At 34.7% G+C, this 11056-nt stretch overlaps 3 protein-coding genes across 3 annotated transcripts in view; all 3 read right to left on the bottom strand.

Annotated features, from left to right (window-relative positions):
* LOC105172790 (ubiquitin-conjugating enzyme E2-23 kDa) overlaps nt 1–904 on the bottom strand; it is a 3001-nt gene extending 2097 nt beyond the window's left edge. Inside the window, exons 1-2 of the mRNA XM_011094371.2 lie at nt 537–904; nt 355–434 (exon numbers count right to left, since the gene is read on the bottom strand). Of these exons, the coding sequence (XP_011092673.1) occupies nt 355–434; nt 537–580 (124 nt within the window). The 5' untranslated portion in view covers nt 581–904. The remainder of the gene's footprint in view (nt 1–354; nt 435–536) is intronic.
* LOC105172806 (AT-rich interactive domain-containing protein 1) lies at nt 3732–8106 on the bottom strand. The gene is made up of 3 exons (XM_020691919.1): nt 7851–8106; nt 6776–7724; nt 3732–4843 (listed from the first exon to the last, which is right to left on the bottom strand). The coding sequence occupies exons 2-3, from the start codon at nt 7700–7702 to the stop codon at nt 3998–4000; spliced, it is 1773 nt and encodes a 590-aa protein (XP_020547578.1). The 5' UTR covers nt 7703–7724; nt 7851–8106; the 3' UTR covers nt 3732–3997.
* Nucleotides 7598–11056, bottom strand: part of LOC105172796 (protein DETOXIFICATION 34) — a gene marked incomplete in the record, with an annotated part of 5339 nt that continues 1880 nt past the window's right edge. Inside the window, 5 exon segments of the mRNA XM_020691920.1 lie at nt 7598–7695; nt 10095–10155; nt 10466–10552; nt 10688–10806; nt 10919–11050. Coding sequence (XP_020547579.1) covers nt 10102–10155; nt 10466–10552; nt 10688–10806; nt 10919–11050 — 392 coding nt within the window.

Genomic DNA, 11056 nt, shown 5'->3' on the forward strand with positions numbered 1-11056 from the left:
CGAAAGAGAGCTCCATACTTATCTAAGTATCCAGAATGGGATTTGATCAAAACCCTTAACTAAAAACCGTGATTTTTACCATATAAGGAAGCAAAATCATAAAGGACAGTTCAACCTCAAATCATATATTACAACCAAACAAGACTCTCTTTTCCATATGAAAAACAAGAATTCTACACATAATCATGTTGGGCAACCATATCTCCAGAAGACGCACACAATAACTTGAAAACCGCTGATCAGTCAAAATAATCTGATTAAGAGAAACCAACGATCAAACACAGAGCTAAAGAATCTTCACTTAAGTAAGTCACATGAAGATCAAAAATCGGGAAGTGGGTTTGGGAATTATACTATCAGTGGGTCCATGGAAATGCACATAAAACTCCTGCATGCCATCATTGATCATCTCCACCTTGTAATCACTCATCATCCTATTTCAAGAACCCAACACGATTTCAGTAAACAAATCTTCGAAAAAACAACTCAGGAAATCACAAGCACACCCAGAAAAGAAAAAAAGAGAGAGAATTTACAGTTTCATTAAGTCCATCTCACGCCTCTTGCTTGGAGAAGACATAGTTAATTTCCACTGGAAAATTTCTGGGCTTGGTCGTTTTTCCAGAGAAGAAAGAAAAGCGGCCAAGGAGAAGGAAATCAAGAATTGAGCTACTTGTTCAACTCTATCGACGATGGGACAATGGAATGGAGATAGAAAAAGAAGAGGATATGTAGATGTGTGTGCGCGTGTGAAGTAACATTTTATGATGATGATGTCGATGATTAGACACCTACATCATAACACACTATGTTAATCTACTGCGCTTTCCATTTTCAAGATTCCTTGTCCTAACTATTTGCCATTACATTCCTTTACCAAATCCTACAACATACGTACACTTCATTCACAATCACCATTTCTTTCATACCAATTTGTTTCTTCTTTAATAAAACATAAAGAAAATACAAAAGATATCTCGTTCTTCTCTTCTCTTTCAATGTCTCATTTGAACTTGAAACAAGCCAAGATAAGGTGGTGTGGAATCTTATTAAGATATTGGAAATTTATAGTGTTTGTCATCATAAAATTAATCATACCTTTAAAGTCTAGGCAACTACAGACATATATTTATATATATATATATAGGAGATAGAGTTAACTTGAATAGTGGGGAAGCTTCACATTCATCAAAGAGACAACCCCACTTTCCAACATTTTTATTATTCTCTTCTTTACTCATCCAAGAAAATTCCATTTTTCAAACACCAAACACAAAGTAAAGCATGCATTCATTCATATGAAGGGAGAAGAATAATAGTAAGTTTTGTGCAAATTGAGCTTAATATAGGTAGCTAATAATATTTGTCCATTTCAAGTAATATTTATAAAATTATGTTACAACTTTAACGAGAAGCAATTGTTATGGGCTTTTTGTGTTACCTCTACCCCTAAATCGCCCTTCCAACTCTTTCATGAGCTTTGCTTTTTAAGTTGTCAAAGTTACCTGAGAAAGTTTGATCTATATAGCTTTCTTTTCATGAATTTGTTGTTGATTTCTTTTGGTTTAGAAACATTATCGGAAATTGAAATCCCACTTCATATTGTTTTTAGTATTTTGAGAGAAAAGTTGTACTTTTCAACGTGATGTACATTTTCTTATTTTTATCAAATATTTCTTAGTGAAGTGTTATTCATTTAGTTGAAGCATAAAACATCATCTCCTTAGAATTGTCAGAATTAAAATTTATATAATAGTAAATACTCGTCATCACATACATATGTGTAAGTGTTTGTGTTTGTGTGTGTGTGTAAAGATAGCTAATTAACATAACTTTTCTTTATTATAATGAAATGAAATGTGAGTGAAGGTAAGGAGAATAAAATAATAATAATAATAAATGATTGAAAAAGGTGACAACTTTTATGGTTAATTGATCATTAATTAATAAAATAATTAAAAGCGTGTAATAGACTTGTCTAAGGTTAAAAGAATCTTAATTACAGTCATGAACTGATCTTACATCAAATCAATTGAAAAAGTGGGCAGCCAACACAACTTTTAGTGAAAATAACTTATGATTTATTAATTCTTTCAATAAATAGTCAAAAATTTGAAGGATGCCATATTTGTCTTTCCATAGACTTTTATAATCTTGATGGGATCAAAAAGAGGATTTGAAAATAAAATAAAATAATGCACCGAAAATTGTTTATATTATTAATCTCCATCAACATCTCTAGGTAACAATTTGCATCATCATGTATTATAAATATAATTATAATAACAACAATAATGATGTGAGACTTGTACATTGTCATTATTTTTTTCATATTTTAATAGAGTAAATGAACGTCGATAAATGTAGTGTGAATATTTAATAATAGAATAAATTACAATCTCTCCTAAAGTTTGATATAATTATAAATACTCTCTCATTGTTTAAAAAATTACCAATATCTCCTAATTTTAAGGGAGTCTAACATTTAGCCTAATCCGTTAGTCTCCAATAGATTTCCATCTACTTTTATGAACGGACCAAAATGTCCCTTATGAATTAAAAACTATACTTTTATGTTTTTTAAAAAAAAATATGGACTAAGTAGATATTTTCTTTTTATAATTTATAAAAAATTTTCATTCACCCCATTCAATTTTTTTATAAATTTTTATTTTTTAAAAAAAATGTACATAGTAGGGCAAAGTTAACAATTTCATACTTCCATCAAAAGATTACATAATTTCATCAAATATTAGGGGGAGTATTTGTAGTTTTTCAAATGAGGAAATATTCATAATTATGTCAAATTTTAAGGAATGTAATTGTAATTTACCCCTAATAATAGTTATATTGGATTTATATGTTTATACTCATACATAAATACAAGTTGATATTAAAAAGATCATTTTGTTACTGAACAAAATATAGCCCACATACATTATGAGACAATATGGTAGAAACATTCCAAGTTCTAAATTGCAACCAACTACCAACAATTATTAGTGCTTTATTATTACAACATGTGGAAGAAGGGATAGCTTTTGAACATGGAACATTGTTTGTGAAAGTAGGGCAGCCTTTACATCAAGATCTCGAACAGAACATGTAGGCTAACAATGTGTTTGTGGTCCTACATCTTACATGGGGTCTCAAAGTTACTACTTTTAGTTGTTACCAATTTTAGTTTGATCCCAAAACTAGAAAAAGATTTAGTCAAAATCAAGAGTAGCATTTTTTCCGTTTTTATGCCCGGTAAGGGCCGTAACTCTTCCTCAGCCAGGCTCGAACAAAATAGACTAGCAAGTACAAAAAACACGATGTGGAAACCAAGTGTATGCTAACTATACACAAGTTTGAACTGTTGAATGTAAATTATGTTCTGCCAAAGTTGCTAGACAGTTAAAATGAGAAAAGAGAAAGCAGTCGGTCCAAGCAAAGCTTGTAAAAGGTGTTTGCAGCAGCCATAAATGTTGACCAGAAGAATTGAGAACTCTGTTTGGGAAAGCATCAACTTAACAAGTTGAAAACAATAGGCTATGTAGATTTTCCAGTTATAGCACAAGAGGTTAATTGAATCCCGTGCATGCAAAGTGAAGTCGATGAATGGGGGTTACCGATATATGCATAATAAGCGAGAGCATGAGCTAACTAGTGAAAGGAAGAAAGCTAAAGATAACTGCCCACAGTGATAATGATAAGGAGGGAAAAGTTTACCAAAAAATAGTTGTTGATATTCATAATAAGTTGATATTTGAGAAAGACTGACATACAAAAAGAACAAAATGGGAGCTGATCAGCTCAAGAGTTGCACTAACCTTGTGACTATGTTCCTATGCATCGCCAGGCTAGATGTATTTATAGTCATCAGATATACGGCTGCAGATGGCATCAAAAAGTTGATTGTTGATGGTGACAGCCAAAAAAACAACATTCTTTCGACCAAAAAACTGCTGCAGATTTACATCATCTAACAACACTGTAACAAGTCTTTGAAAAGCTATCTGCTATTCGAATGAGATTTCTTTGGGGAACAAAAGATGGAGCCTGGAGATTTAGCAGCAATTTGACCAAACTTATTGGCGATTGGTCCGAATTCAGACTCCTCATCGTCACTGTCAATCTTGCTTGTGCTGCTTCTATTCTGCTGCCCTCTGCGCCGGAGGAGAAAAACATTGAAGTAGTAGCTCACCAGAACCTCCCTGCCTTTGTTAGGAAAAAACTTGAAAAGTTCATCCCAGAAATATTTTTCCAATGATAAACGGTTTGACTCCACTATTTCCTGGAATTTCTTCTCATCTTCTTTTGTCCAGGAGAGTGCAACATCCTCCCCCATGCCATCAAATTTCCACCTGTAAAAAGCAGAGTCCAGTTCAAGCTTTACTTTCCTCCGCTTCTCCCGAACATGGAATCTCACACATTCAGGAGAGCCGGGAAACTGACAGCCACAAATTTCTTGTCTTCCCTTTCCAATACGATCCCTTTCAATCAAGCTTTTCTTCTGTGCTCCTTTATCCAGTGGCCAGATTTTGGTACCCAACCATTTAGAATCACTTTCATAATCAGCTGCACAGAACTCTGGCAAATCTGCTTGAAAAGGTGTACCTATGGGAATTCGCTTCTGGCGATGCTTGCCCCAAAAACCAGCAGAATTAGCTGTTGGATCAGATGGTTTATCAGCTGAATCATCATCACTCTCGCAATCTGAGGAAGATGACTCGAGATTAAGTCGTTCCCGTGCCTTGCGAGAAGGATCCTTGGCAGAAAGGAGCCGCTGGCTGCATCTCAACCTCTCGGAACTGCATTGATAATTATCATACAGGCTTGGGTGCATCTTTTGCTTCTTCTGCAAGGTAAGAGAACTGTTTGGATCAAAGGGATTCTGAGATATAGTCCAAGACAAGTTTGATTCCAAAGTGAAAGATGATACATTAACACAGTAAAGAATGTAAATACCACTCTAGCTAGCCAGTGAAGTAATAAGCCATGCATTTAGGGTTGCCGCTACCAAAGAACTATGCTAACTACAACTATAGTTCCTATAACATTCTTGGCTAGATAAAATAGAATGCAGGCTAATGCAAATTATTCACTTTAGACTTTTAGAATAAAGGAAGCTTGCAGCAAATGCAGCAAAAGTAACTTATTAGTAGTGCTTGCATATAATTAGAGAACAAAACATGGTCCCATCCTATTTATTTTCTGAATTTCAATAGCTAATATAACTATAAAAGAGTAAATTAGGATTTTTTTTTCTTATTCTTGATAGCTTAAGTTTCAAGAGATTCAAGGAAATCTAGTGTACTTGTTGAATTATTTAGCTTCCTCCTCGTGCATATTATGGAAGCGCTGCCCTCCATGCTACAGAGAATTTGCAGTGATATAATAACATAAAAGTATTCAATAAAGCATAAAATGTCAACTCGAACACCTCAAAGGGCTTCAGGCAATTCTTATATGATAGCAAGCCCGGTTACTTTCTATTCATTTCTTTATTCGTAAATAAGATCATCAAAATTCATGAAACTTCAAAAGGGCATTTATGCACTTTACCAGCATAGTATTATTAATCTGCTCATCTTTATTAAAGTAAAAATAATAATAAAACAAGGAGAGCAAGGGCAAAATATAACTAGCTCACTAGATGAGATGATCAACGATTGATAACAGGAATGCTCAAGGCCAGTCAAACTAGTCAATGCCACAAAATAGTCATGTGGCTGCCGACACATAACAATCTTGAACTGAGTTATAGGCTTCCACATAAGCTGTGATATTACTATATATAAGCCACGAAAATATTGTCATTGAAAGGATGTATCTTCTATTTCAGTTGTTAAAACTTTGACCAGGTCATACTTGCTTGAGCCTCTAGGAAACCCACCACATTCCCCGTTGAAAATAAATCACATACTTTTAAACCTCCTTCAATATTAGCAAAAACAGTAGACCACCTACATGCCTCAGCTATATTATAGAGATCCATTCTATCGAAAGATAATTTCTAAAACCCAAAAATTGACCATAAATTTCTCTATCTCGTGACCATGATACGGGTAAAATCTTTACTTTTCATTCGTTAGCAGTTTTACCATGGACCACAAGTTAGTTGTTATGGCGTCAGTGAAAATACTTCATCTTCCAAATTGAGTTCTATTACTCTTTCAAGCACAGAAAAAAACCACACTAACAAAATTATTGAAAGGCAAAAATTTGTGCGGACAACCCACACTGGGGCTTCCTCTTATCATGCCCTTGGCTTGAAACTATAGCATCTCCGATAGCAAAAGTAATCCACTGTTCAGTACCTGAATTGTAAGCTGATGGCAATGGCAAAACGATTATAAACAACCAAAAGATAGTGCCCGTTTATTTTGCATGTCAAGAACCCATTTACTGTTCACATGGAATAACGTCAGAAAGATTGATTTCCAAAGTTGGAAACTGGAAAAAGAAAACAACACAATTGCATCATATATAACTAAAAGGGGGAACCATGATACAGTACATAAAATGTAAGAACCACACCATATAAAAGACTCTCAACCCACAAACATAAAAAGAGTAAACAAAATGAAGGCAAGTCATTAGGTTATTCATGGAATTTTGGATATCTGCTTATGCTCCATGTCTGTAGCCTTTGTTTAATATTCACCCAGTACTTACTGAAGACAAGAAAGTACAGAATAAACTTCAAAGATCTCAAAGGGACTATAACAGAAAATAGTATCATATTTAATATATTTGCTTTCAAGCATGACAGAAATATAATCCACACCTGCCAAACTGACTGTTGAGGACTTGTATCAACATTCCTTTTCAAAAGCATTTCCTCTCGAACCATGAGAATCTGCTTCCACTGCAGTTCACTCCCATAATACTTCCACTTATGCCTTTCAGGTAACAGCCCAATAGCAGGATCACAAGGATCTCTTGCAACTTCTCTAATCCAATTCAGCATGCTCATATAGCATTCGCGCTTCCTTTTCCGACTGACAGGGTCATCCTCGGTTGCCGGATCAATAACGCAGCCACCTTTTTCGACACATTGTTTCTCATCAGCATTTACATTACCTTCTCTGTTTTCTCTACTTGACTTCTTATCAACACTCTTAACATCCATATTTAATTCCACAAAATCCTCGCCACCACTTCCCAATGCACTCTTCTTGTATTCCACAAACTTCTCACCTTTCTTGATTTTATCCGGCATAAACACCTTCAAATCCGACTCCAACTCCATCAAAAGCCCACTGAAACCAAGATAAGTTTCTTGGGCACCAGTCTCGGCCCTCTGTTGATCCTTAACAGCCTTCCTCAACCATCTGTCCAATGTATCCAAATACTTAACATAAACCAACTTCAGAGCCGCCCCAGTTCTCAATTCGAATCCACAATCTTTTGCCACTAAACTCCACAACCCGTTCTCTGATACACCACGATATCCACCTCTCTTTCTTACAACAACGTGAAGCTTAAACAAATCAACTTCCTCCCCTTCACCAATCAGCGGTGGCAGTGGCCTAAAACAAGAAATGCCGGAAACTTCTTTCAAGAAAACCACGAGAAACTCATCGAACAAGGACTTAAGCTTCTTATCGCTATTGTTTTCGTTTTCAGAATCGGAACAAACCTCGGTTTTCTGAGGAGCACCCAAGCTTTCTTCTACGCTAGACTCATTCTCTCTCTTCAACCATCCTGCCATCGTTTTGTATATTTTTCAGACCCTAGAAACAAACCATACTCATTTCACACTGTATACATACATAACACAGCACATCAAGAAACGAAACAGATAATGAATGTGCAGGTGTGCGTAAACTCCGAAGAGCAAAGAGATGAGAGTTTTGGACCTTCACGATGCGATTATAGCAAAAGGGCAGTGATATTCAGGTGGGTTTTTGGCGGGACGAAAGTTGATGTCGAATACTACTTGGATGAAAAAAAATCTTGAGACCCCATGAGAAAGAAAAAAGATTTTCAAGTCCCGCTCTTTTCTCTCTCTAGACCATAGTGAGAGAGAAATAGAGAGAGAAGGAGAGAAAGACGGGTTTTTTTTTCAATATTTGTACAGAAACAGGTACTTTGTGTTGGACAAAACCCAAAAATAAATCAAGAATTTGTTTGGAGGGGTCATTGGGAAAAGAGAGAGACGTACCAGTAATTGAATTTTCAGAAGTAGGCCAAAGGGTGGGTGCTATGAGGGCTGAGATGACTCTCCTCTTTTCTTCAATTCTTGACCTTTATTGCATATATATTTTCAACTTTTGTTTTCAAAACCACCACTTCACTCTTAGGATTAGGGGGTGGGGGGGGGAGGGGTTGTTTGGGGGCAAATGGAAGAGATGTTGGGGGCAAATGAAATATTGAAGAAGATGGGGTTTCAAGGGTTTGTATAAGGGGTGAATGGGGGATTACTTATATATATATATATAGTTGGAATTATTGTTTAACCATGATTAATTTGACTTGGGTATTGAGTTAGTATTGGGTTGGAATGAGGGTATTTTGGGGGGAAAATAATAATTTGCTAGGTCAAATGATGTGTCCTTAGGACACCCCCAAGGGTTTTCAATTGGTTTTGTGGGCCCACAATCATTTATAATAATTATTTTTTAGATGCATCAAATTTAAAATTAATAAATCAATATATATTTAATTATTGACTTGATGCTTATTATTTGGTATTTTTGTGTATAAAAGTGGCTTAATTTTTATATTTTCACATTCCATATAAAAGAAAAATATATTTTCATTAACATTCACAATGTTATTGGTCAATAATTTGATTTCATTTTTAATAAATGAAATATTTACTCTAAAACAGAAGATTACAAAATCCATCTAAAATTAGTGAAAGAGAAATCAAATTGAGGATCTCTACTTCTTGCACCTCAATTTTATCATTGCAACAAAACCCTTATTATGTGAACCATCTCCTCATTATAAACATTAAACACCATATTTACTTGTCATATATATTCAAACTTTTAAAATTATGATGTATTTATCTTTTCAAATTAAATTGTAAAGAAATAATACAAAAGATGTTCAACTCTATCTATTTAACACTTATATAAAGGGATCCTTGAACCTCATTCAAACACACAGAGATAGAGAATGAAAAGCAAAACAAGGAAAGAAGGCAAATAATTCTCTCTATGCAGCTCAAGGCAGAGATCGACTCTTTCATCAAAGGTGCACCACAAATTACAACATTTAATTCGGGATTACAGGCGCTAATCCCTCGAACTAATGTCATAAATATTCAAATATCATCTCAAAAAGATCCAGGTGCCAAACCTACTTTCAAATCATCAAATCATAAATTAAGACTATATCGTTTAATTTAGGATTATAGGCATGAGCTTTCGAATTAACGTTATAGAAATTCAAATTCAAATGAGATCTATGTGGAGATTATCTTTTGAATTTGTCAAATATATTTTTGAAGAGAAGAATCAAAGGATAGAATAGAAATTGTAGCCATTTTGATATTTTAACCCAAATATTTCTATTTGTGATAATTTATTTGCGTTTTGATTTTTCTGACAAGATAAAATTAATGCTCACACCAACATATTTCTTAATGGGGCAAAGATTTTGATTTTTCTATTGAAAAAAGCAGCGCACCATGACAGTGTGGGCCCAAAAAAATTGACGTTATCAGCACTAAAGATTCACCAACTTTATTGAATGTGGGCAAAAACTAAACACTTTTTTTTAAAAATTTTTAAATTTTCATTACTTGTCAGGTGAAATTCAAATGTCGTCATTAAAGTTCAACAATAGCTTAAATGTTGCCTATCAACATAGTTCACATATCAATGCATTGACTTCTGCTCGTAAGAATAATTACTATCACATCCACCAGACCGTTAGATATAATCTAATACTTAGCAAATAGAATATTAGCAATTTGATATGATAAATAAAAAGAAGAGGAGTTAGGTCACACATGAATAAATAGACTTTGGTGAATTAGATTAGGCAAAATTGGTGTCATGCAAATGGTATAGAGTGTAGGTGATGGATTTAGGATGCAATTGCACAATCATATAAACCCTAGCTACCCAAGAATAGCAAGTGATTCTTACATCCCTCCTAATCTACAGATTGTCCACCCCATCTCCGCATTCTTTCTGATGCTTCTGCAACCTGCAATCATCAAGTATAAGAATGTTTTCTGCAGCAAAAAAGATGTTTGGGAAAATAGCATAGAGACCCCTAAACTATGGTTAAATTGCAGAAAGTTCATATTATATTTGTATAATTGCATCAACATCTCTGTTTATTCATTTTCTTATTACACCCGATTGTAGTAATACAGTTCGTTTTGTAATTTAACCAAAATTCAGGGTTGTAGATGCAATTACTCCTCGTCTATATTTTTGTTTGATTCAAGTTGCTTAGTATTTTTTCTGAATCAGAGGAATAAAACAGAAAATGACCAAGTTACAATCATTACCTCCTTATTCCAGTTTGTCTTCCACACAATGATCAAAAGAATTACAGTTTGCAGAAAAGTCCCAAATATCATGCCCATCCATATCCCCTACAAGCAAACACATCAAGAACACATGAATCAGAATACCAAGGAAACACATGCTAAACAATAATTCAAGATAACAAGAAAACGCTGACGAAATCGAAACAATCTGAAAAGGATTTTGCCGAATGCAGAGGCTACCTGAACACCCAGTCTAGTCTTGTAACCAAGCAAGAATCCAACAGGGAGACCTATGATGTAATAACAAGTTAGATTGATATAAGCCACCAGCCCCTGCCATCCTCCTCCAACAGCAACACCTGCAATTGTTTCCCAACTATGATTAAGCAGGAGGGACTTGTTCAAATCCCAAGATGTTAAGTCTTAGGATGACCCTTTAATTTGTAAGTGTTGGCATTGTCAGAAACGTACCTGATATAACTGGTTGAACACTGTTGAGAACCATGGTTACTGCAAGAAGATAGGCCAAATTGGAAACTGCCTTCTGCATTTGCTCACTGCTGGTGAAAAGGGCCGCAAAATGATTCTTTGTTGCCATTATGGCTATGA

The sequence above is a fragment of the Sesamum indicum genome, linkage group LG1 (assembly GCF_000512975.1).
Source record: "Sesamum indicum cultivar Zhongzhi No. 13 linkage group LG1, S_indicum_v1.0, whole genome shotgun sequence".
NCBI lineage: Eukaryota > Viridiplantae > Streptophyta > Magnoliopsida > Lamiales > Pedaliaceae > Sesamum > Sesamum indicum.